A 26,883-nucleotide genomic window follows, 5' to 3' on the forward strand; every position below is an offset into this window, starting at 1 on the left:
ACTGCAAGGGGAAAAAAATGTGTGAAATTCATAAAAGCTTCAAAGTTTCCCCAGGTGCTCAGCCGGCGATGCCCCCTCGAGGTGCCAGGTACCCCGCGCGGCCGCGGCAGGCGGCCCTGCTGGAGGGAGGGTGTCGGGAGCGAGGGGCTCGTGGGCCTGCCACCTTTCCCGCTCCGCAGCTGTTGGGCCCCTGGGGCACCGGGCATCCCAGAGGGCAGGGAAGGAGGCGGGACGGCGCGCGCGCGCGCGCGTGTGTGTGTGTGTGTGTGTGTGTGTGTGTGTGTGTGTGTGTGCGCGCGTGTGTGTCGGGGGGGGGGGGCTGGCCGCACGCACCTGGTGCCTTCTGGAATGAAAGCTTAATTAATTCTGGAGCGGGGCTCCCGCGGGAGCGCGGCCCGCAGCGCCTGGGCGGGGGAGCCTCGGCTCCCGGGGGGCCTGGCCGGGAAGGAAGGGTCCGGGGGGAGGCCGGCCGGCGCGGGCCCGGGCTCCCTCCCGCCCGTCCCGGCGCAGCCCAGGCCCGGGCCCGGCCCCGATCTCCGAGCTCAAGCTGCGGGCGGGCCCCGGCCCGGCGCGGCGCGGCGCGGGGCGGGGAGGGGGCTCCTCGGCCGCCCCCGGCCCGCGGCCCGCGGCCCGCGGCCCGCGGGCCCGCTCCGGGGGACGGCTGCCCGGACAAAAGGCGCTGGCGCCTTTAAGGCGGGGAGCCCGGGAACCCGCGGGGAGGGGACTTCTGGATCCGGGGTAGAGGGCGGCTGCGCTGGACAGCCCGGGACTGGCGAGGACCAGGGCCGCGCGGCCCCGCCGCCAGGCAGCCAGGGAGGGGCCCCGCCCGGCGTCGGGGGCCGGAGCGGCCCGCCAGGTGAGGCCAGGTGGGGAGGCGCGGCGGCCCCCGAGGGGCGGAGGCACCGGCGGGAGCCCCGAGGGCCCGGGCGGGCCCAGCCCCTGACCTCTACCTGCCTCCCCGGAAGGGGGCGGGGCGGGCCGAGAGTGGGGGAGGGGCGGCGCGGGCCCGGGCCCCGCCGCCCCACCCCCACTGGGCTGTGCCCGTGACCCTGGCGGCACCCCCAGGCGCGGACCCGAGTGGGGAGAGGAGCCGAGCAGGCCGGGACGGAGCCGGGGCTCGGACGGCCCTGTCGGAATGGGGTGAGGGCCGAGCCTGGGGGTCCCCATCTCGGAAAGATGGCCCTAGCCCCTTGGGGCAGCAAGGACAGCGGCCTCGATGGGGCAGGCACCGAGGGGGCCTCACCTGAATAGCGTCGCCCGGAGGGAGCGTTTGTAAGGGGCTTCATCTCTCTTTGGGCCAGGGAGGAGAACCCACCCTTTTTCGTTTGGAGTTGCGGCGAACGCATCTCGGGTTAGTGCCTCTCTGGAAGTTGATTATTTTTGCCCTCCAATAATTATTCTCCGTCCCTTGGAAGTTATTTTACTGCAAAACTCAAGGCCCGTGTAAGAATATGGAATGAAGGATCAGGAATCAGAATGGGTGAGTTGGGGGTGGGAGTAACCTTGACACCAGCCAGGGAAGCAGATGGGAATGGGACAGCAAGTAGGTGACACAGAAGGCTCTCAAGCTTTCCTTGCCTGAGAGGAGGGAGGTCAGAGAGGACCTGGAGTCCGACTGTGAGGAAAGTAGAAAGCATCAAGGCTGTCAGTGATGGATCGCTCTGTAAAGTCCTGCAGCTTACACTTTTTGTTTGTTTGTTTTTGCAAGGTAGTGGGGCCTAGTGGCTTGCCCAAGGCCACTCGGCTAGGTCATTATTAAGTGTCTGAGGCTGGATTTGAACTCAGGTACTCCTGATTCCAGGGCCGGTGCTCTATCCGCTGTGCCACCTAGCCACCCTGAGCTTACACTCTTAAACAGGTGGTCACCCGACTCAGAGGTTTGTGTGGTACCTGCCCATATTACTCTGCTACCTAGAGATGCTTGAAGGATATTGTTTTTTGCTGAATTTTGCACCCTTGTTTACTTTTCTCAGACATGTCTAAGAAGGGCCTGGGAATGGTGCTAGGAATAGGTCCTTGGAGGATAGGGAACTGAGGGGACTGAAAACAAAGCTGGGAGGTGGGGGTAGGGATCATAGTCAGGAACAGGATGTCAGGAAAGAAGGGTAGAAAATGGTCTTGATCTGGGATCTGGCCCCAGGCAGCTGTGGGAACAGTCTGACTGAGGACACAGGGAGCTGCGCCAACTAGAAACATGGTACAGTTCTGCATATGACTCTTATAATTTTTCTCCATCCCTTGGAAGTTATTTTACTGGATTCTTTAGGTTTTTATGGATTTGGATTTGGGAGTCAGATGGAGTTAAAGGGGCCAGGTCTTCCTTGTATTCTCCCCCCCCCACCCACCCATTCACCTCAGCCAAACTCCTCTGTTTGGGCCATAGTTAAGACTCATACTACCCTACAGAGAACTTAGGAAGAGAAATTCCATGTTTAGGGGGGAGGGGAAGACAAAGGTTTGATTGTCCGACCACGCGTAACTGGTAGGGCCAGTTGTCTTCAGGTGCCAGCTTGGAGTGCCACTTTACAGCTTGCCTGTTTTCTTCCCCCACCTTCCTCCCATTCCTACCTTGCAGGGAGGATCACTTATCACATTTTTGGTATAAATGACCCCCTCCTCCCTCCAAGTAGGTACTCTGGAGAAGTATGGAGGGTGCCCTAGTCATAGTAGGTCAGTAAACATTTGATGGTTAATGATGTTCCATTCAGGACCTGAACTTGGGCTGAAGGCAGATTGGGAATTTTACAGGAGAGTAAACTTAGGGGTCACTCAACTCTTGGGGGTCATTCATTCATTAGCTATAGGTACTTGGGCAAATCACTTAGTTTTTCTGGGTCTCAATTTCCTTATTTGCCATCTGACTTTGCTAGTTTGACAAAGTATCTTCCACAGATCAGGTGGAATGTTGGAAAAGTCCAAGATCCTTTCCAAATGCAAGGGAATATTATTACATTTTGCTTGTTGATTGTTCATTCATTCTCCCTTTTAAGCCATTCAGAGCTGGTAGTCTATGGGATGCTGATTTGGGGTCGGGTTAAATGTTCTGTCTTCCTTCTTTGGGAGTGGGGAGCACCAGTCTTCATGTGTATGTACACATTTAAATCATGTCAGTCAGCTATTTGGGGCATGATCTCAGTTTTGTACCTCCTTCCTCTCTGCAGCATGTCGTGGTTTAGTGGTGTCCTGGTGCCAAAGGTAGATGAGCGGAAGATGGCTTGGGGTGAACGAAATGGACAGAAGCGCCCACACCGAGGAGCCAGGGGCTTCTGTGGTGCCCACTACATGAGCTGCCTCCAGGATGCCGAGCCACCAAGCCCCACCCCTCCAGCACCTCCACGATGTCCATGGCAGGATGATGCTTATTCTCGAAAGGGGGGCCAAGTTGGAGGGAAAGAACTAGGACTGAGGTCTGTGGCCCTGGGCTTTGAGGACAGTGAGGCAGCAGGACCCAGTGGGTTGTCTGGGAGTGCAAGTTCTTGTTGGCAGCACCTGGCAAGGGTATTTCAGTCAAAGCAGTTTCGATCTGCCAAGCTGGAACGGCTATACCAACGCTATTTCTTCCAAATGAACCAGAGCAGTTTGACCCTGCTGATGGGGGTACTGGTGCTATTGACAGCTGTGCTTCTGGCCTTCCATGCGGCCCCTGCTCCCCCTCACCCTGCCTACGTGGCACTCCTGGCTGGGGCTGCTGCTCTCTTTGTGGCCCTCATGGTGGTGTGTAACCGTCCTGGCTTTCACCAGGATTCCATGTGGGTGGTGAGCTATGTGGTGCTGGCCGTTCTGGCTGCTGTGCAGGTGGGGATGGCTTTGGTGGCTACCCCTCAAAGTGCCTCAGCTGGGCTGTGGTGCCCAGTGTTCTTTGTTTACATCACCTATACCCTGTTACCTGTCCGAATGAGGGCAGCAGTGCTGAGTGGCCTGGGCCTCTCTGCTCTTCACCTGCTTGTCGCCTGGCAGCTCAACCGAGGTGACACCTTCCTTTGGAAGCAGGTAGGTTGGAAGGGGAGATAGATTCTGGGGAGGATAAAGATCAGGGAAAGGGAGTGATACTGGGTATTTGGTAAGGAATTTGAGGGAGAGATATGGTGGAAGTGATATAAGGGAAAGCTGTTTTGGGGGAGTGAGAAAAAGCCTCCATGTTAGAGATTAGTTCTTGTTAAAGATACCTGGAGGCAAGGTACCACTGTTTGGAGTTCCCACTAAACAGTGAGAGGGAGACTCCTGTCTCTAACATTGTTTCCCTAATGACTCAGAAATATGTTTTAGACTCTAAGGTACCCTAAGGTGTTCATCTTCAGGATAAAGAGGAACCTTTAACATGAAAGGTTTAAATGAACAGTGTTAGAGTGTGATTGCTGGCCCTGGGTTGATATCAGAGTAGCTGACTGGTAATGCTAGCATGACTAATATTGTATTAGGTATAGAGTGAAGGGATTGCTTATCTGGAGTAAAGTTGGGCTAGTCTCTTCCTTCCCTAGGGCAATATCCAGCTCTTATCCCCTGGTGGGGAACCTTTCCTAGAACCAATCTTGGGCTGTGTTGGGAGATTGGCTGCTTATCATTGTTATTCCAGCAGCTAATAAGCCAGGTTGAAAAGCACTTAGCATAACACCTCACACATAGTAGGCAACTAGTAGATACTAGTTCCATTCTTCTTCCCTTCCCATCTGCCTTGATCTGGGGAGAAATTGATCTCCCATTTCTGTTCTGCTTAATTCTGTGAGGACTCTGCTTCTTCAACAGGACTTGGTACCCCACAGTGACATGGCAGTTCACTTGGGGCAATATTTGCCTTCTTTTTAAAATTTTTTTATTTATTTAAGGTAATGAGGTTTAGTGACTTGCCCAAGGTCACACAGCTAGGCAGTTATTATTAAGCGTCTGAGGTCATATTTGAACTCAGGTCCTCCTGACTCCCAGGCCACCTAGCTGCCCCCAATGTTTTCCTTCTTATTCAAGGAGGTGGGCAGAGGCAGGCAAAGTGAGAGATTTGGCCCAAAGGAGGGTGAGCTATAGAGGCTTTTACCCTTTCAGACAATAGCTGACCAAATCTTTCCCTCCTGCCTTTTCTTTCATCCCACAGTTGTATTAGGAGAGAATAATCTGAGATACAGTGCTCAGGTATAAGAAAGGGAAAGAACTTTTCTTTAATAGTTTTTCTTCCAGAGTGCTATTCCTACCATTCCCTGGCATCCCCAGAACCAAAATGGACACTGAGGGATCTGTATTGTGGTGCTAAAGATTCTCTCAGAGAGTACTAGTTATCTGGACTTCCCAGACAAGGAGCTGGGCATTTTGGCTTGCTTGCCTTTGGCTCACCCAGCTGTACCACCCAGAACAGAATGTACCTTTTTGAAGTAACTTTATCACTGGTCTGTTTTGGAACATGTGCCCTCTAGGCATACTTGGAACTCTTAGAGGACCAAGGACCACCAACCCCCTTGATAGCCTCAATTTTCTGCTGGAAGGGATCAAGTTAGATCCTTCAGATCTGATACCCTTCTGAGAAAGGACTCAAAGAAGGTGCTTCCCCTTTCCTCTACTCCCCTACCCCCTAGTGTGGGCATCTTCTCCATGATGGCATGGTGCCCAGAAGCTGGCATGGTGCCCCAGAAAGGGGTACAGCTCCACAAAGGCCAAGGCTGTGCCAGGGCTGCCTGCCTCTCCTTGGGCATACCGCTGCTGCTGCCTCGCCCAGTGGGTCTCAGGCACATTCTTGGGTTGGGTGGGGGGACGCTCCCTTTACCCCTGCCAAATTCTATGGCCTGGGGCTGTCTTCAGTCTTCCTCTGAGCTCAAAAGCTCTTGGTTCCAATTAGACCCATGGACCCTTGGTCAGGAGAAGTGCTCTGGTATTGCCCTTCAGGTTCTAAACCTCTGAGCCTCAGTATCCTTATCTGCAAAATGGGGGTAATGTCTTACCTACTTTAGAGATTTAAGAAGACTATCAGTGAAAACTATTTACTATTATTAATAACAACATCCCTTGGGCTTAACAGTCTTTTCCCTGCCTGTGGCAGGAGGAGGAGCAATATAAGTTGTTAGGGGTGGGGCCCTCAGTGGCAACCCAGCCTAGGATCTCACTCTGACATTCTCAATGTGTACACAGTCATTCTCAGACTGACACATGCACACGCTTATAGTCTGACAGCTAACACAGTCTCACAATATCAGTTTTTCTCACAATCAGATATACACACAGAGTTATTTCAGTCCCCCATTACCCCCTCCCCTCACTGTGACTCACATTTTCCTCTCTGGTTCCCCCGGGCCAGGAAGGGAAGTTGCTTGGTTTGTCTCTCTTCCCCCCCTTCCCCTCTCCCCAACCAAAGGTTATTCTTAGAATCCCCAAGAGAGATATTGTAACCCCCCTATCCCCCATCCTCCCATTCCCTTCCCTTGTGGGAGGAAGGCCTGATCCCAGCTTTGGCATGTGTGAAGTAGGGAGGGGAAGACTAGCTGAGAGAAGAATCATGTTAGAGCTAATAGGGACCTTGGTTTAGTTTAGTCCCTTTTTTACATTTAAGGAAACTGAGGTCTCCAAGAGGCCAAATCAGTTGTCTAATATATGATGACAGAGGCAGGGCCAAGAGTAGGACTCCTGGGTTCTTGGTTACAGTTAGATTTCAGCCTTCCAGAATGATATGTCCTGCCCTATAGTTTGTTTTTTTAGATTTTTGCAAGGTAATGGGGTTAAATAGCTTGCCGAAGGCCATACAGCTAGGTAATTATTAAGTGTCTGAGGCCGTATTTGAACTTAGGTACTCCTGACTCCAGGGCCCGTGCTCTATCTACTGTGCCACCTAGGCTTCCCCTACCCTATAGCTTATTCTGGGGCCATTGTGGAAGGTTGCAAGTTAACCCCTGCTTCCTGAGTCTGGACCTCTCCCCCCCCCAGCTAATTCTATCCAATCCTATGCTAAACATTTCAACCCAGGTACAATATTATTCTCACCCCCACACTAACAAAAGGTGATTTCTACTAGTGTTTTTGACCTCACCTAAGTAAGAGACTTTACTGTCTTTACTGTCAGGTCTCTGTCAGTACACTGAACTCTGTTGGTCTAGCCTAGTATTTTTTTCCCCCTTTATTTAACCATCTATATTTATTATTTTTTATTTTATTTTCCCAATTATATGTTATGAAAGTTTTTTCAGTATTCATCTACTTGCATATTTATAAGTCACACATTTTTCAACTAACCTCCTTTCCCACCCCCCCTTCCCCTCAGTGGCAAACAGTCTAGTAAAAGCCATACATATACATTTGTATTTAACATGTTTACATATTAGTCATTTTGTGTATGAGGAATTAGGACCAAGGGAAAAGAAAGAAAATCATGAAATAGGAAGGAAAAACAAGAGAAATTTTTTAAAAAGTGAACATAGTAACCATTCAGATTTTGTGGTTAGTTTTGTTTGGATGAGGATGGCATTGTCCATAACAGGTCTCCCAGGGTGTCCTAGCTCTCCGCTGAGAGGAGCTGTGTCCATCATAGTTGTTCAACCCACATCGTTATTGTGAATGTGTTTAATGTTTTGTTTCTTTTCCCTTGTCAGGTTGAGTTTTAAGTCTGTCCCTGCTTTAGAGATTCTAAAGGGTTTGGGGGTAGTTGGGAATTGGAAGGGGAATAAAGTATAAAATAATAAAAAGAATTAAAGAGGATTAGTTAAGAAGGTGGTCTGGTCCTAGGGCATTCTGTTGGTGGTCTCAGATGTCCAGTCCATGGACTTTGAAGTTGGTTGGTAGCAGAGAGAGCTAGAACTGTAGAATGAATGGAGAACAGCCCAGGAAAAAGAGGTGGTTAGGCATTCTGGGCATGAGAACCTGGTCCCCCCCATGTTGGTAAGAGGTAGAACTTCCTAGGGGAGGCTGGTTTTTCAGAATCTGTGAGAAGAAGGGAATCTAAGTTTCCCTGATCCCCTCAGCTCAGTGCCAACGTGATCCTGTTCCTTTGTACCAATATCATTGGCATATGCACCCACTACCCAGCTGAAGTGTCCCAGCGTCAAGCCTTTCAGGAAACTCGAGGCTACATCCAGGCCCGGCTACACCTTCAGCATGAGAACCGGCAGCAGGTAGAGACTGGGAAGAGAGAAGAATGCTGAGGGATGGGGGGCCAGGTGATCCCCTGATCCAAGTTTTTTCTGCCCTCCATGTACTTTGGGGTATGACATAGAGCCCAGGAGTACTTGGGAATAAGAAAGAGAAAGGGTGGACAAGGCAGGGTATTAGAATCAAGAGAACTGAAAATTGAAGTTTAGGAAAAATTGTACTGAATCAGGGAAATAATTGATGTGGGAGATTGAGTGATTTAGGTGGGGTTAGGGAAGGAAGGGTCTGGGGAAGGAGATCAATGTAAGAAGGAGCAGTGTGTGTTTGGGGGAAGAATGATAGTGGGGTTCCTTGACCTAGGAGCGACTGCTGCTCTCAGTCTTGCCCCAACATGTTGCTTTGGAGATGAAAGAGGACATAAATACCAAGAAAGAGGACATGATGTTTCATAAGATCTATATCCAGAAGCATGATAATGTCAGGTAAGGTCAAAGAATGGGCAAAGATGAGAGGCCATGGCTGGGGTCAGTTTTAAGGGGTTTGGTGGGATCAGAGGAGCAGTGGGATGAGTGAGTTGCCAGGGGAAATAGCCCCTCATTCACCTGCTGCCATATCTCCCAGCATCCTGTTTGCTGACATTGAGGGCTTCACCAGCCTGGCCTCCCAGTGTACTGCACAGGAACTGGTCATGACACTTAATGAACTCTTCGCCCGATTTGATAAACTGGCTTCGGTGAGAGTACCCTGTGGGCATGGGCTGGTTTTTGGGTGCTACTTGGGTACTGGGGGCTATACCTTAACCATGAAAATATATAGGTTCACTATTGTGTAATTCTCAAGTTTGGGTCATGGAAGGGGAGCACTTAGTTTGGTGTGGTCTAGACAGGTTGGGTAGTGCAGTTGGTGGTCCTAACCCATCATCAACCTCTCCCTATTCCCTCCACCTCAGGAAAATCATTGCTTACGGATCAAGATCTTGGGGGACTGTTACTATTGTGTCTCTGGATTACCAGAGGCCCGGGCTGACCACGCCCACTGCTGTGTGGAGATGGGTGTGGACATGATCGAGGCTATCTCGTGAGAAATCCCCCCATCCTTACCTTCTTCCTATGTCATTAGCACTTCTAAACTTTCTCTCCCCTACTCCTAGGGCACTGCTATTCTGAATGCTCTGTCCTAAGAACATCTTTTTCTCACCTCTAATTCTTCCTAAGTTTTACCCCTTGCATGCCTATAGAGATCATGACCTACTGTTAGATCCTAAACTGAATATGGGATGTTGGGTTGGGAAGTCCCTGACATATCGCATAAGTTTGAATACATACTATCCTATCCTTATTTCCTCTGCCTTACCTACAATTATGGTTCCATGGGGCATCCTGGACCTATTCTTGTCAAACATGGATGAAGCATGGACAAAAGGAACATATTATTCAAACATATCTATGTGAGCTCCTCAAAGTCCCCCACTACATATGACCAAATGAAAGTGGCATCCTCCCACCTTCTGCTGTTCTGCTGGCCTGACCTAACCCCTTACAAGACTATCAAAAGTAGAGGGGGATAAGGTACAATGTAGTTTTTTCCACCCCTTTCTACTGTCAGGAGGTCAAGTCTGGAGAGCTCACATAATACTGGCATAACCCCAGGAAGCTAAGTTGTTTCCCACCATATCTACAGGTTGGTGCGGGAGGTCACAGGTGTGAATGTGAATATGCGTGTGGGTATCCATAGTGGGCGAGTACACTGTGGTGTTCTAGGCCTTCGAAAATGGCAGTTTGATGTCTGGTCCAATGATGTTACTTTGGCCAATCACATGGAGGCTGGAGGCCGGGCAGGGTAAGTACTGACGTGGGAGAGAGACTTTATAGAAAGGTTGGGTCTGAAAGAAGGGGGAGCATGCTATGACCGAAGCCTCTACAAAGGGATTGGAAATGCTAGGTCTACTTGAAAAGTCAAGGCTAGGGAGCATGTCGGAAGCTAGTCTCATTCCTATTCCTTCTCTCTTCCTCTTTCCCCCCCCAAGCCGGATCCATATTACGAGGGCCACTCTGCAATATCTAAATGGAGACTATGAAGTAGAACCTGGCAGGGGTGGTGAGCGGAATGCCTATCTCAAAGAGCAGCACATTGAGACCTTCCTGATTCTGGGGGCCAGTCAAAAACGGGTCAGGGCCTGGGTGGGGCTTGGGAAAGGGGGGCAGGGATATTTGGGAAGAAAGTCAAGGGATTTAGAGGTGGCACTATGGAGAAGGAAAGGTGTAATTAGGGAGGGGAGGTTCAGGGGGCCATTTATTTTACTCTGATTCTGTGTGTACCCTGCCCCTGTTACAGAAGGAGGAAAAAGCAATGTTGGCCAAGCTGCAACGGACTCGAGCCAACTCCAGCGAGGGGGTGATGCCACGCTGGGTACCAGATCGTTCCTTTTCTCGAACTAAGGACTCCAAGGCTTTCCGCCAGATGGTGAGGAATATAGGGTCTTAAGCTATCTCATCCCACATTCAGTATCAACCCCCTTCCTTCCTCAGTCTCAGGATCCAGATGACTGCCCAAAGGTTCCTGTGTCTCCCAGAGGACTGATGCCTGGGTGGGGCTTAAGGAATGGGGAGTGATGATGTCATCTTTGGAGAATGAGCTGCAAGTGGTAGGAAAGCTCTCACATAATGGGAGGAGTAGGGGAGCAATAGTCAAGAGTAGGGTAAAGTTTGAAGGGAATCAAGTTTGCCCTCTTCACTCACATTTTGCCCCTCTCCCCAGGGCATCGATGATTCAAGTAAAGACAAGTAAGTGAAGAACAAGACCTGGAACTGGAGGGCTTGGGTTGTATACTGCATAGAATATATGGTTTGGGTACTTGGGGGCCACTTCCCTCAAAATGGCTGGGGATTTAGAGACACCTCATGCTTTAATGCTGATTCTTCTATTTCCCTGGTAACATACATTTCCTATATCTGGCAGCCGTGGTGCCCAGGAAGCCCTAAACCCTGAGGATGAGGTAGATGAATTCTTGGGTCGTGCCATTGATGCTCGAAGTATTGATCAATTGCGCAAAGACCATGTGCGTCGATTCCTTCTTACCTTCCAGACACCAGAACTTGAAAAGAAGGTAAGGGAATTGGACACAGGGAATCAGGGTTTTGAATGAATGAGCTTGAAGAGTAGGAGAGAATTGTGAGTAGACCTAGGGAAAAAGCTAACTATGGAACTTTCTGGAACACAGTAGAATAAGCCAACTCTACTGGCATCCATAGTAAGATACAAAACACAACTGAAAGAACAACAACAATAAAGAGAGACCCAGCAACTACATAGTGAACCACTTGTTTCCGAGATTAGGGACAGATGAGTGAGGGTTCTCCAGATGCTACATAAGGTGATAAGAAGTAATGTCTACATCAATGATTCTTTAGCTTTTTTGGCCACTGTAGGATAGCTAAAGTAGAGTCTGAGTTGCTTTTGTAGCTGCTGCTATACTTTTGTTATATTTTTCATTTCCCATCCTCCTCAAGAGCAGAGAGAAGTGATGCTATCCACCTTCATTGCTTTGGTCACCACAAATTCCCTTCTCTTATAGTTAGGGCAGAAAGGGATTAAAGGAGTCATCCCTGAAATTGGGATAGAAAGCAGGTATAGGGTGGGGTTTCCAGAGTGCCCTCAGCATTATCCTGTAGGAGCAATAGCTAACTTAAAGTATCTTATAGCACCCACTGAAGTTAATTCTCTCCTCTTAAGAGGTTCATTTGAGTTCTCTACTACCACCTACTCCACTGCAAGAGAGGAATTCATCTAGGTAAAGAATGACTTCCAGAATGATTTCCCTCTCCAGATACTGTATAAAAAGGGCGGGGGAAATCATAGAAATAGGAAGGGGGTGGACATAATCTGACAGTTAATGAACAAGTCAAAGAAAAATTCTGGATAATGAAATTTCATAATATTATTGTATTGAGGACTAATACAGATATGTAAGATGATTCACTATTAGAAGTGTTAGAAATAAATGCACTAAGTAATTAAAATAAGATTACAATTCAGCAAAAATATCAAAGCTTGAAAAAATATTTTTTAGAAAATGAAAAGCCAAATAAAATTAAAATCTTACATGGAAGGAGCACAAAGTCATCAAGGCACTGTTCTAAGCAAAGGCAAAAAAACCTCTGCCTATCCTCAAAGGGCTCAGAGTCTAATGGGGGGGGAGATCACATGCAAATAAATATGTACAAATGAGATGCAGACAGAATAAATTGGAGATTATCATAGACTGAAGTACTGATTTTAAGGGGCATTGGGAAAAAGTTCTTGCAGAAAATAGGATTTTAGTTGGGACTTGAAGAAAGCCAAGTAACTTAGTAGGTAGAGATGAGAAAAGAGAGAGCATACCAGGCATTCCATCCAGTGGAAATGCATGGAGTCAAGAGATGGATTGACTTAACCAAGGAGGCCAAAGGCACTGGATCTCAGGTGATGGATGGGAGTAAAGTATAAGAAAATTGCAAAGGTAGGGAAGGTTTTTTGGCTACAAAAAAACAAACAGAAGATTTTAGGTTTGATACTAGAGGAAATAGGGAGTCACTGGAGTTTATTGAAAGGGTGAGAAAAGGTGACAGTTGAGTAAAGGGTGGACTGGAATGAGAGAAGGAAGGAAAGAAGAGAAAAGGGCATTTATTAAATGCCTACAGGCATTATGCTAAGCACCCAATATCTTAGAATCATCCTGGGAGGAGGGGCTATTTTTTGTATTTAGTCATGTCCAATTCTTCATGACCCCATGTGGGGTTTACCATTTCCTTCTTCAGCTCATTTTACAGATGAGGGAACCCTGGGAGGTAGGAGGGTAGATTATCCCCATTTTTCTTGTCGAGAAAAGTGAAATGAATAGAGTTTAAATGATTTCCCCAGAATCACACAACTAGTCAGCATCTGAGGTCAGACTTGACTGCAAATCAAGTGCTCTATCCACTTTGCCACTTTGCTGGGAGAGACTTAAGATAAGGAAATCAATCAGAAGATTGTTGCAGTAGGCTAGTTTGGGATTTTGAGTCTTTACCAGGTTATTGACAGTGTCAGAGGAGAGAAAGGGACATACACAAAACGTTGCTAACAGGGTAGAATCTTTGGGACTTGGTAAATGATTTGTTGAGGGTGCAAGGTGGGAAAGAGTAAAGAGCTGAGCAAGATTCCTAGGTTATAAGCCTTGATAACTGGGAGATGGTGGTGCTTTTAACATCAGTAAGAAAATTAGGAAGAAAGGAGAGCCTAAGAGGAAAGATAAGTTACTGAGTTTAAGATGTTCACAGGAGGGGCAGCTAGGTGGTGCAGTAGATAAAGCACCAGCCCTGGAGTCAGGAGTACCTGGGTTCAAATCCGGTCTCAGACACTTAATAATTACCTAGCTGTGTGGCCTTGGGCAAGCCACTTAACCCCATTTGCCTTGCAAAAACCTTAAAAAAAAAAAAAAAAAAAGACGTTCACAGGACATCCAGTTCAAGATATTCAAGAGGCAGTGGATGATACAAGACTGAAGGTCAAGAGGAAATTGTGACTAGACAAATATATGAGAACCATTTGCATCATGATGATAAACTTAAATCTGGAAGATCTTCAAGTAATATAGAATAGAGGGAAAATAGAAGAGGGCCCAGGACAGTACTTGGTGAATCTTCTGCTTAGTGGGCATGCCTGGAGACTGAAAAAATAAACCAAGTTAGATAAAATCAAAGAATAAGTCCAAGGTGTCAGCATTAGGAATTGGTTTATCAGATGTAGAACAGAGATCAAGAAATTAAAATAGGCTAAATTTGTCTAATTCTAGAAGCTATAGAAAAGTAAAATTCCAGATTCAAAGAAACATGGAACATTTCCCAGAGTGTAACACAAAGATCAGCTAAGTGGCATGGTGCATCAAGCAGTGAACCTGGAGTCAGAAAGACCTGTATCTTTAATGTATATGTATTATTTAGGAATTTGTGTAAGCTGCACATCTCAATTCCACTCCATGCAACAGTTTTGGTAGTTGCTTTGTCTGAAAAAAATTTTCTTAAGAACCAGCTTTTGAGTGATGAACTCTTCATCCTTGGCAAGATTGATACTCAGACAACAGGCCTATAAATATTTCATCCCTAGTTATCCTTGTTTCAGCTTAGAAACAAAATTCAGGAACCCAGAATCACCTGATTGACGTGGTGAAGCATTGGAGTATATTTCAATGCAACATTCATCACAAGACTATTTCTCACTTACATACTGCTTTAAGATTTCCAAAGTACTTTATATCTTATTTGTTACAGCAACCCTTTGAGGCTGATGTTTTTCTTCTGATTTTATAGATGAGGCAGACTGAATATACTTGTGATGAAATATTAGCAAACATGATACAGAAACATATTTTAAAATCATTCATCAGTATTTATATCAGGAAAACAATGATATTAGGAAAATGATCAATATACCACATCAATGAGAAAATAAAGTCTATTAAGGTAATGACCAATAAATGGGGGGAAGGGGGGAATTTTAGAAAAAATGTATCTATTCAAGATTTTTTTAAAAATAAACACTAAAAAGAATAGGAAAGGAAGAATTTCTCTTTAGCATTTGTAGTATCTACTTGAAATTCAGGAACAACATATTCAGTGCCAGACTATAAGTATTCTCACTAAAAATGAATTATAAAATACAAGGGCTTAGGGGAGGCTAGGTGGCATAGTGTATAAAGCACCGACCCTGGAGTCAGGAGTACCTGGGTTGAAATCCAGTCTCAGACACTTAATAATTACCTAGCTGTGTGGCCTTGGGCAAGCCATTTATTTAACCCCGTTTGCTTTGCAAAAACCTAATAAATAAATAAACAAACAAATAAATAAATAAAATACAAGGGCTTATATTATGTTGAACATAGTGCTAGTGATCAAAATTACAGAATAAATAGAGGGGCTAACATAAGATGTTATCAAGCTCAAAACAGTATTTTATTGGTGTCTCAACAACCAAAAAAATGAATTTAAAATAAGCAAAGATTCAGGATACAAAATAAATGTATAAAAGATCTTTGTATTTTTATATACTCCCAATAAAGATCAAGAAAGCTTATTTTAAAAAGACTCTTAAAATAATTTTAATGATAACTGTTTAATATCACTTTCATGTTCATAATTTTCCTCCCAAGAAGCCAGTACTTGTAGGAAAGAATAAAGAAAGTAATGGTGGAAAAAACAGTTCAACAAAACTAAGCAACATATTAGTATAGCCTTTAAAGTAAGGAGAGAGCTGCATTTTTCTCTTCTTCAGGGCTGTGATCATTAAGAGGAAACAAAAAGCAACATAACTGTAAAGTATCTTTAAATTAACTTACCTGAATTTACCTTTATAAATAAACAACTAAAAATTGTATTGACAGAAGTGAAGATTTAATAACAGGAAGAAAATCCTATGTTCAAAGACAGGTCAGATGAGAATCATGAATCCCTAAGTTAAGTTTAAGTCCCACAATGTCTGGTATATGAATAAGGAGTTTAAATAAGTAGTTGTTCCTTTTCTTTAATTATAGATTTAAGTCAGTATCACTAGATTTTAGAAATAGAGGTAGATTAAAAGTATAGCAGGAAAAAAAACCACCTGAAAAACAAATACACAAGTATATTGAGTTAATTTGAGGGACAGAAAGTGAATAAAGATGTACTTGTATTTGCAGAGCTTAAAATAATTTGTTAAAGCAATCAACAAAATTTCTGTGGCAATGGACAAGTTGGAAGCATAGAACAAAAATTACAAAAATAATTGTCTCTTTTAAACCCAGTAATCTTATTTTGTAAAACACATCCTAAAATGTAATCAATAATGAACAAGCTTTCTCTTTGGTTTAAATTTATACCAACCTTATTTATAAATTCAAGGAACTGGAAGAAAGCTATGTGTATGACATTCAGGGAATGATTGAATAGGCAATTTCATGAAACATTGTAAAATTTAGGGGCGGCTAGGTGGCGTAGTGGATAGAGCACCGGCCCTGGAGTCAGGAGTACCTGAGTTCAAATCTGGCCTCAGACACTTAATAATTACCTAGCTGTGTGGCCTTGGGCAAACCTCATTTGCCTTGCCAAAAAAAAAACCCTAAAAAAAAATAAAAATAAGACTTCTTTGAAGTAACACGAAACAAAGAAAACTAGAGAAACACACAAATATAGACACATTAACAAAAGGAACATAATACACAGGGAGTTTAATAGTACTAAATGCAGATTTGATTGGTATTGTATTTAATTCAAACAAATTAGGTAATAAATTATTTAATTTAAAAGACTTAACTGCCAGGTCAAAATCAATTTATTGTTTTTTTTTTATTTTTTTTTCCCTTTGCAAGGCAATGACGTTAAGAGACTTGCCCAAGGCCACACAGTTAGGTAATTAAGTGTCTGAGGCCAGATTTGAACTCAGGTATTCCTGACTCCAGGGTCAGTGCTCTATCCACTGCACTACCTAGCTGCCTCTCTGCATCACCCAGCCGCCCCTCTGCATCACTTAGCTGCCCCTAACTTCCAGATCAAAGGAAACAGGACTAGAGTTTGGTGAGAGGGAGATGGGGATGTGATGCAGGAGACACTTCCCTGGTGTTCTACTGTTTGATTGAACTCAGTTTTCTGTCCTGCTCAACCTCCATAGTATTCCCGGAAGATGGATGCCCGCTTTGGGGGTTATGTGGGCTGCACACTGCTGGTCTTCTGTTTTGTCTGCTTCATCCAGCTCCTTGTCGTCCCACAGTAAGAAACACTCTATGCCCTTTACCCTTTATTGACTTCTGAGTTATATTCCTCCAATCCCGGTACTGAACATTTCCTCATTTCATAACTTTCAGAATCACCTCTTCCCCTTCTTGAACTTTTAAAGAATGGAATTGTGTCTTTGATTATTTGATAAGTATAAGGGGAGTAGCAATGACTAGAGGGACATTTGAAACTCATGTGTCTTATCTTATAATCCTCATCCCTTTTTATAAAATTAAAAATTTTATATTTTTAATTAAACATGCATTATTTTCTTTCCCATCTTCCCCCATGAAAAAAATCCAAAACTCTTAAAATGAATATGCCTAGTTAAGTAAAACAGATTTCCATAATTGTCTTTTCCAAAAATGTGTGCCTCATTTGCCTATTTAGTTCATCCTCTGTCAGGATGCAGGTTATAATGTTTCCTCATTGGTCTTCTGGAATCATGGTTAGTCATTCATTGGTCATGGTTCTTAGGTCTTTGAAAATTGTCATGTTATTGTTACAATATGAATTGCTCTGATTCAGCTCACTTTCCTTCTCTTTCCTTAGTTCAGTACTGATGCTGGGACTCTATATCAGCATCTTCCTACTGCTGACAGTCACAGTCCTAGTCTGTACAGTCTATTCCTGTGGCACTGTGAGTTAGGGGCTTTTGGGTTAGAGGGAGGAAGGGGTTAGGCCAGGGCTGTGATGGAAAAGTGGGGTAGAGAGAAAAAGGAGGCCTTACCTTAACCAACTATATTTTTAAACCTGAGACCACCTTCTTCCTCTCTTCTAGCTATTTCCAGAGTTCCTGCAGCGTCTCTCCTGTAGCATCGTCCGTTCACGGGCCCACAGCACAGCAGTTGGCATCTTTTCTGTCTTACTTGTCTTCATCGCTGCCATCGCCAATATGGTACCTTCCCTAACTATTACACTTTCCACCCTTCTTTCTCCTCCACCTCACCCTGACCCCTGTCACCTGTCCCATAATGCCCATGGACATCTACCTACCTTCTCTAGATGAGGCCTGAGTTATTTCTTCGCACTCTGATTCAAGAGAGCCAGAGGACCATCCCTTATGATTCCTTCCCTTGGGGAATGTCCATTTCTTTTCTTGGTCTTCCTGAAACTCTTTATGACTTCAGTTTGGCAATAATCCCATGTCCTTCCCCTTTACCCCCAGTTTACTTGTAACCATACTCCAATACGGATCTGTGTGGCTCGAATGCTGAACCTAACACCTGCAGACATCACTGTGTGTCACCTGCAGCAACTCAACTACTCACTTGGCTCAGATGCCCCTCTCTGTGAGGGTACTACACCCACCTGCAGCTTTCCTGAGGTACCCAAGCATCAATTATTGTAGAATGGGAAGGTGCAGAATAAAAGGTTGAGAAACTTGAAATGAAGGGGGGGTGAGAAGAAAGGAGTCTTGTTTGGGAGAAAAGATCTGGGGATCTGTTTGGGAGAATTTGGTTCAAGTGTATATGGATTGTAAAGTTGCTTTTGTGGTTTCCCTCCCTCCTGCCAGTATTTCAATGGGAGTCTGCTGCTGAGTCTACTGGCTGGCTCTGTCTTCCTGCACATAAGCAGCATTGGGAAACTGGTATTGACACTTGTCCTGGGGTTGCTATATTTGGCATTGCTTTTTCTGGGTCCCCCAGCTGCCATCTTTGACAACTATGATCTGCTGCTTCGTGCTCATGCACGGTGAGTGTGTCTCCACCCATGAGTCTTTCCTGACTTGAATCAGTCCCTTTTTGGGTATCCCCTTCCCAGCTCCCCTCATTTGAGATTCTGTGTCCTGTGACTTTTGTCTCACCCCACTATTGTAAACTTTGATACTTGTTCTTTTGAAGGAGACCTAAGACTGGAAATTTTTTATTACTCATCTTTGCCTTTGCTTAATTTTGTCCTTTAAAAAAATGCCTTCACATTGATTATTTTAACTATAACAGGACAAGCTACTTAGTGGAACAAGTGGGAGTAGAACAAGGGACTTTTAACTCTTAGTGTTCTTTAAGTGCATTTATACCTAGAAATGAATCCCTTCTTCTAAGAAGCTCACCCTTTGGGATGGGTCTCAACTTCCATCTTTCTACAAAGGCCTACTCCTGACTTTGTTCTTATTTTTCCCCACTCCTCAGGTCCCTTGTCAATGGAACCCTATATGGACCAGATTGGTAAGTGAGAGCTATTGGGGAGGTGAAGAGAGGTTCATGTATACTCAGTGCAACCATGTGAGCCTATCACACTGTACCTCTCTCCAGCCTTGTAGATGAGAAGGTAGCACTGAAGTATATGACACCTGTCATCCTGTTAGTGTTTGCACTAGCACTCTATTTGCATGCTCAACAAGTGGAATCAACTGCTCGACTGGACTTTCTGTGGAAACTGCAGGTGACAGAAGGGGCACTGGGGGGGGGCGATCAAGTAGGTGTTTTGGGGTAAGGCAGGTGACTTGAGGGCAGCCATCTCAGCTAACATGGAAACTTATCTCCTATTCTTTGGGTGTTGTGCACTGTCTTTTTATCTCTAACTACCACCACAGAGCAGTTGGAAATTTGTTTCCCTAGTCTACTCTTATTTATATTTGCCATTCCCTCATCTGTTTTCACCTCACTTGTCCCTTTGCTTTATTTCTAGGATAGCCCCTTTCTTATGTCTTTGTTCCCCAGACTCTTAATTCATACTTCCCCCAATTTATCTAGTCCCTTATGCCTTCCCCCCATGTCCACTTGTGGCAATTTTGCCAATTCCCTTTCTTGTGTCCAGTGTCCCACAAACATAGTAGGTGATAGATTCGGTGTCCACAGGCAACAGGGGAGAAAGAAGATATGGAAAAACTCCAGGCCTATAACCGACGGTTACTACATAACATCCTACCCAAGGATGTGGCTGCACATTTCCTAGCCCGGGAACGGCGCAATGATGAACTTTACTATCAGTCTTGTGAGTGTGTGGCTGTCATGTTTGCCTCCATTGCAAACTTCTCCGAGTTCTATGTAGAGTTGGAAGCCAACAATGAGGGTGTTGAATGTCTACGACTGCTCAATGAGATCATAGCTGATTTTGATGAGGTACCTAACCAGTGTGTGTGGGGAACTTCAGGGGGTTTGGGACCCTTGGAATTAAGAAACATGGAGTATTGAGAATGGGGACTGGGATGATTATGAAAGGGAGGCTTTGTTTAAGGGGTTTCTGAGCAAAGTAAGGACCAGGAGAATAGGAATGCTGGGATAGAGGGAGAAATTGATGGGAGCATTTGGAGGGAGATGACATAGGTACCAAGATTGGCATGGGAGAGAAATGGGATGTGTCAGGCACTAAGGATGGCAATTGGGCACTGGGGAATAAGGAGATAATTGATAAGGAATCCTGAGGAAGTCTTGGGCTTGAATGGGGATAAATGTGGGATAGTTCAATGGAATAGAGGAATGTGGGGATCATAGTGAAGTGAACTTGAGATATGAAATTAGAAAAGGAGAGTTATTGGAGTTAGTGATAAATACAGACTGAACTATAAGGACAGAAAGACTCCCCAAGTAGAGGCAGGAAATGATTTAGGTAAAAGATCAGGTAGAAGATAAGACACTTAAGGCAGGACAGCACTTATCCTCTGTTCTGAGGGTTACTATGTCATGAATGGCCTTCCTTCACAGGCTACTTTCACAAGAATAATCCTCCTTATAGTTAGGTTGAAAAAAGTACAATCTCCATGTTGTTAGGAAAACATATCCTAAAATGTCTAAGTAAAATAAACAGTAGATTTAGGAATGGTAACACATTAAAGAGGCAGTTGGACACGGCAGATGGAAAGTTTAACTTTAAAGTTAGGAAAATGTAGATTCAGATCTGGTCTCTGTCACATACCTCCTATCTTTGTAGTCACAAGCAAGTCATATAACCTGGTTAATGTGACTGATGCCTAATGCCCTTTAAGGTTTGAACTGACACACATTAATGGAGGGAGTTTACTCATCCATATGTCCCCACACTAATGGAGTCAGAGGTCCAGTTAAAAAAAAAAAAAGCCGGGGCAGCTAGGTGACGCAGTGGATAAAGCACCGGCCCTGGAGTCAGCAGTACTTGGGTTCAAATCCGGTCTCAGACACTTAATAATTACCTAGCTGTGTGGCCTTGGGCAAGCCACTTAACCCCATTTTCCTTGCAAAAAAACCTAAATAAAAAAGCATACCAATCAGAGTCTACGGAGATGCCAGGGAACAGGTAAATAGAAGGATGATAGTCACTGGGGAGTCTAGAAAAAGGTGCAAAGGCCTCATAGAATTTCTCACTGTAAAAGGTACCCTCCCAAAACTGCTGTATTTTGAGGGGCAATTAGAATTTTATAATGGAGAAGAATGAGGCATCACACTTCCACAACTTAATGAGAATTATTCTTTAAGGGCTGCTCTCTCCTATATAATTTCACCAGATAGCCTTCCAGTATTGAATAGGCTCCATAGACACTTGAAACTGGAAAAGGTATTCCCTGGATAACAGGCATAAAGTGTTTGGGTCATTGGAAAAGTTTCCCACTGAAAATAACTAGTTTGACCCTCTGGTCCATAGCCAGAATTTGGTTCACATGAATTATTTCTCAGCCTTAAATGAGCTAGAGGTAAAGTTAAATTTCAGACCTGAAATCTAGACCCTGAACTGTGACAGAACTCAGTCAGCAAGCACCTCCTGTGTATCAGACCAAGTAGAACAATACTAACATGACAGTTCCTGTGAGGCCCAGTCCATAACACCAACCCGCCTTGATGAGTTGACTACTGTGGCAGGAGGAGGGAACTTGGTAGAGACTGTCATCAGAAAGATAGGAATTGACTAGGTAAAGAAGACAAGTAAAGCCTAACAAATGCTAGAGTTTAATTGAATGTGGTAGGGATGCCTAGGGGTGTTTCCTGTTTGTCCCCATGGCCCATTGTGTCTGAGCTTAGGGTTCATGCTTAGAAAAGAATTGACAGAGATGCCAACCTGTTCCTTTTAGATCATAAGTGAAGACCAGTTCAGGCAGCTGGAAAAGATTAAAACAATTGGCAGTACCTATATGGCAGCCTCAGGACTGAATGCAGCCACATATGATCGGGTGGGGCATTCCCATATCACTGCACTTGCTGACTATGCCATGCGGCTCATGGAGCAGATGAAGCACATCAATGAACACTCCTTTAATAACTTCCAGATGAAAATTGGTGAGAAGATCATAGGGGTGGGGGAAACAAAAATAGACAAATCAATGAGTCATCCAAAGCTCTGGGAGCAATTTGAGAGAGTTAGGGGGACTTTATAGCATGATGATATTCTTCTTAGGGTCCAAGTTCTCATAGACAGTCAACCTGCTTCCTCAAGTCTTTGGCCAAATCCATCAGGTCATTAGAGATTCTGCCCCACTGAACAGGCTTGATGAATTGGGGAACCCCTGCATAGAATGCCATAATAACCTCTATTGTAAACCACCCTTGGGGACTGGGAACCTCTGGACTAGGATTCAAATACCAGGACTGTTTGCCTTAGCACAGCTGTTCCTTTTAGGTTATTTTTCAGCTCTTCAGCTTACTTTAGATACAGCCTTAGAGAATAAGGAATTTCCAGTCCCTAGGCTCTGAATGTACCCCCAGACCCACACTCCTGTTCCCTTCCCATCTAGGGCTGAACATTGGTCCAGTAGTGGCTGGTGTCATTGGTGCACGAAAACCACAGTATGATATCTGGGGGAATACAGTGAATGTGTCTAGTCGCATGGACAGTACAGGGATCCCTGACCGAATCCAGGTAAGGCAGATAAACATAGAGACAGGGAGGGAGTAAGATAGAGGGGACTTTTAAATATCTATGCTTGCTACCAGGTGAGAAGATGGAAATGGTTGGTGAGGGAATCTGGGAGCTAGGGTTTGGAAGAGGTGGGAGAAGGGGTTGGGGTATATACCAACAGAACCAAAGAAACCCTGGTAATCTGCAGATATAGCTTGGGGAATTTAGGCTAAGTGGGCTCTCCTCTCCCCACCAGGTGACCACTGACCTGTACCAGGTTCTAGCAGCAAAGGGCTACCAACTGGAGTGTCGAGGGGTGGTCAAGGTGAAGGGTAAGGGGGAGATGACGACCTACTTCCTCAATGGTGGCCCCAGCAGTTAGCAGGACCCAGCACAAGTCTCAGCTGAAGGGATGAAGCTGAGCAGTAAGTGGGCTCTACTCCCACTGGGTGGAGCCATGGAACAGATGCCCTACAGCGCCAAACTCTGCAAACCACAAAAGGGAAAAAAGCTAGCATATTGGTGCTCAGGCTGTGCCTGTTCTGCCCTTAAGCTAGTGAATGAGGGAGCTAAGAGAGTTTTGCAAGTGACTTTATTTTCTTACCTGGGACTAGAACTGCTTGCTCCCTTCTTCAGCCTTGAGAAGGGCCAAGGGAAGAGAAGAAGAAAGTCATAGAAAGGAAGAACCTTCCACACCTTTTGAGAGTTGATGTGGCTATTAAGTCATCCCTGTACCCTACTTACTTTCGTGGTTATAGGACTCAGAATTGGAAGGGACCTCACAGGTCATCTATCCAGTCCATATCTAAAAAGGAATCCCCTTTAAAAACATCTTTGACAAGTGGTTATTCTTCCTCTTTAGGAAGTCTTTAAGTAATGGGAAACTCACTGCCTCCCAACAACTGTCCATTCCACTGTTGGATTGCTCTAATTGTTAGAAAGTCTTTTTTTCCTTAAAGCCAGAATTTGTTCCACACATTGCTTGTAGTTCTGCCATTTAGAGATAAGCAAAAGAAATGTAATTCCTTTTCCCCATGATAATATTTCAAATATTTGATGACAGTTGTATTCCTTCTAAGTTTTTTCTTTTCAGGCTAAATATCCCTAATGACTTTAACCGAACCTCCTATGGCAAGGTTTCCTGGCCTCCAGCAATCCTGGTAGCCTTCCTTCAGATGTACTTCAGTTTGTTGATATCCTTTCTAAAATGGGGTGCCCAGAACTGAACACAGTCCTCTAGGTGTGGTCTAATCAGAGTAGAGTCCAGTCAAGTAGAACTTCCCTTGGTCTAGATCCTTTGGCATTAATACAACCTAAGACTGAATGCCTTCAGCGTGCTCTACTCTGCTGACATATTGATAAGTGTAGGGCTGGCTTTACATTATTTGTATTAAATTTCCTCCTACTATTTTCAGGACATTGTTTTTTTGCCTGAGCCTGTTGAGATATTTTTGGATCCTGGCTCTGTTATCCAACAAGTTGGGTATCCCTCCAAACACTGTCATCTACTTTGATAAACGTTCTTTCTACACTTTTGCCTAAGGCTTTGGTAAAAATGTTAAACAAGACAGGACCAAAGATAAAGGCTTTCAGCCTTCAGGTTGACAATGATTTGTTAATTATCTTTTTGGGGGGAGTGAATTCTTTATATTCAACTAGTCCCAAACACATCCAACTGTACTGTCTAGCCTGCATTTTTCTACAATATCCCAGTGTGTTTTATTCCCCAGACGCCTTGCTGAAATCTAGCCATACTGTTTCTGTAGCATTACTTTGATAGGACTGGTAACCCTATCAGAAAATGCATAATGGTTAATCTGACATGATTTGTTGATTAATCTCTTGTCTTATAGGGACTAAAGTTTCCCTTTCTAAGTGCTCAAAAACTGTTGCTTTAAAAAATGTGTCAGAATTTGTTAGGATAGTGAACTTAAGCCTGAGTGAGCATCTGGCTCTCCTTTTTCACTTGTTCTGAGAGCATCTCATTTAAAGACCAAGATGGTAAAGAGAGCACAGCCTAAAGAGAACACAGCCTTTTGCCTGTCCTCTTCATGCCAAATCCATGCCTATCCCCATAATGAGGGATGTCCCTGTGCTGATTTCAACTGACTTTATTAGGTGAAGGCCGGGGAAGAAAGGAGAGAAAGGGAAAGCTCTAATTGAAACCTACTTTTTACATCTTGCCAGGAAATAATTTTCCCCTCCTCTTCTAGACTACTCTTATAAGAGCTACAGTTAATGTTATTCCTGCTGTCCCAGTTCAGCCATATTCCCCATACTTCTTGGGGAGCAGCAGCAGATAAGGATATTATGAAATGAGCTCAAGCTAGATTTTAAAGGGAAAGATGACCACTCAGAGGTGAGCATCTATGTAAGACATCCTGAAGTGCCAAAGAGTGGTTCAGAGGACAAATTTTTACCTATGCCTTCTCTTCTCACACAGGGCCTCATCAGTGAGGAAAGGAAGTATCAGGTATCTAATTCCCTCTTGCACAGTTCTTAGTTGATCCACCCAAGTGGAGGCACAGTGTTTCTCTAGAGTTTTTTTTTTTTTTTTTAGCTAAATAGGTAATTAAGATAGGGACAAATTTAAAAGGTTTAGCATGTGTGGTATGCATTGGCTCCTGCCCCCAGCCCCAAGTGTGCACGTTGCTAGGGCTAGAAGGAGGGGGGCATTTGTGTGTGTGTTTGTATGCTCATGTGTTCCCCTGCTCTTCAGCCGTCTACTCTAGGTTCTTTCTCTATTGTGTATCTGATTTCTTCATAGTAAAGCAGCTTCCTACCTAAGGAAGTAGGGAGTAGTGCTTAAACACATCAGCAGCAACAGCAGCAAGCTCAACCCTAGTGGAAGGGAAAACTGTAGGTTAGGGTTCTATACTGTGCCAAATCCCAAAGTGCCATTTGTAAGGAGGCTCCATGTGCCCCATTATTATCTCCCTGCCCTGGTGAAGAGGAACTGGCTCCCTTAAGTTCCTTTTCTAATTGAATCTGACTTTTGAGTAAGGTGGGCAGAGGCTCAGGAATTTTATGTGCCCCTACTTGGGTCTTTAGAAACCTTATGCCTTCAAGAGTAGGGAGGAATAGTGACCCAAACACTAATATAAGGGACCTTGAGGATTACACTAAACTCTTGCCTTTCTCACCTTTTGGATTCTGATCCTAGATTTGCCTGGTCCCCCTTCCTTCCTTGCCACAAAGTCTAGAAGGACTGATGGAGGAAGAGTAGGTTAGAAACTACAGTTCATGTGTTTTTCCTCCTGCTTCCCTCTTCTCCTCCAACCTTTCTGCTTTTGGCCTGAGCTAGTTGGTGCCTTGGTTTCTCTGTCTGAACTTTCAGTCTAGATATACCAGCTTGAGTTAACTCTTAGAGATCATTTTGTATAGTAGCTGCAGAGTAAAGGGTGAAGATCCCTTGGGTAGTCAGAAAAAGGGGAGCAACAGAATGTCCTCAAGCTCTTTTCTTCCAGTTTGCTTTATCTTTGAGTGCATTTTAGTGCTATTCCTGCCTCCTTTTCTGTTACCTACTGTGGGTAGATTCAGGTGTCTGTATCTAGACTTGAGCACCAGGTACTTTCCCCCCACCCACATTTTGCCTACTTGGCAGGTCCAAATAGGAAATTTCACTTCTGCCATGAGAAGAGAGGAAGTGTGGCATAGTGGATAGCCAATGAGTCAGAGACTGGGATTCAAGTCCCATATGACCAAGAGGACCTTTAGGCAACTCGTTTATGGTCTTTGAGCTGCAAGGCAGCAGGTGCTGACTACATTGGGAGAGGGAGTTCCCTCATTGATCCTATAAAACCATGGATGTAGTACAAAAAAATGACAGAAAGTTTCCTATAATCAGAAAACAAGTAGGGCTGAGTGGGAGAAGAGAGTTTGTGTGGTCTCCCTACCCAGGAATCTGGGCAGAGTGGGGGAGCCCTTGAGGGGCACTTAGCTGTCCCTATCTATTGCCCAGGTATTGAGGGAGCTATCTGCTCCTTATACCCCTAATGCCAGTGGTCCCCATTTTCCCTTTGTGCCATCTCCCTCTTCCTACTTTCTATTTCAAAAAGAGATTTGAGGAGGAAGGTAGGGGATCTTAGGCTTTGGTTTTGTAATTTAACCACTGTGGGGAGCAGGGGTGGGGAGGATAATATAACATGTATTTCAATGAAATATTTAATATATTTAAATATCAATAAAATTAAACTTTGTAAAATTGCTGATTTTGTAAGCTGCTCTAGACACTGGAATTGGGGTGGAAATACTTGTTTGTGTTGGGTGAGGGCTGCCTGACCCTACAAGAAATCTGGAGAAGTTTCTCCTTTCTCAT

At 44.9% G+C, this 26,883-nt stretch overlaps 1 protein-coding gene across 5 annotated transcripts; it reads left to right on the forward strand.

The window, feature by feature from the left end:
* On the forward strand, positions 1-26,769 carry ADCY6 (adenylate cyclase 6). 5 transcript variants are annotated; one of them, XM_074226053.1, is made up of 22 exons: positions 2-88; positions 3,162-3,990; positions 7,929-8,078; positions 8,416-8,537; positions 8,677-8,788; positions 9,005-9,132; positions 9,736-9,894; positions 10,082-10,223; positions 10,390-10,518; positions 10,813-10,838; positions 11,014-11,161; positions 16,714-16,811; positions 17,370-17,457; positions 17,599-17,715; positions 17,986-18,144; positions 18,334-18,512; positions 18,950-18,985; positions 19,073-19,202; positions 19,619-19,882; positions 21,802-22,006; positions 22,462-22,586; positions 22,822-26,769. In XM_074226053.1, the coding sequence occupies exons 1-22, from the start codon at positions 18-20 to the stop codon at positions 22,945-22,947; spliced, it is 3,543 nt and encodes a 1,180-aa protein (XP_074082154.1). In that variant the 5' UTR covers positions 2-17; the 3' UTR covers positions 22,948-26,769. The 5 variants fall into 5 exon arrangements, with proteins under 5 accessions (XP_074082157.1, XP_074082154.1, XP_074082158.1 ...); XM_074226057.1 differs by lacking the exon at positions 2-88 and adding an exon at positions 767-856; XM_074226055.1 differs by lacking the exon at positions 2-88 and adding an exon at positions 1,151-1,480.
* Positions 26,770-26,883: the final 114 nt, after the last annotated feature.

The sequence above is a fragment of the Macrotis lagotis genome, chromosome 2, assembly GCF_037893015.1.
Source record: "Macrotis lagotis isolate mMagLag1 chromosome 2, bilby.v1.9.chrom.fasta, whole genome shotgun sequence".
Classification (NCBI taxonomy): Eukaryota; Metazoa; Chordata; class Mammalia; order Peramelemorphia; family Peramelidae; genus Macrotis; species Macrotis lagotis.

Bases quoted from the DNA above. Each gene is read 5' to 3' on its own strand.
- ADCY6 (XM_074226053.1), top strand. From the start codon at position 18: ATGTGTGAAATTCATAAAAGCTTCAAAGTTTCCCCAGGTGCTCAGCCG. The intron at 8,538-8,676 runs GTAAGGTCAAAG...CATATCTCCCAG, and splicing joins CAGAAGCATGATAATGTCAG to CATCCTGTTTGCTGACATTG. The intron at 9,133-9,735 runs GTGAGAAATCCC...CCATATCTACAG, and splicing joins GACATGATCGAGGCTATCTC to GTTGGTGCGGGAGGTCACAG.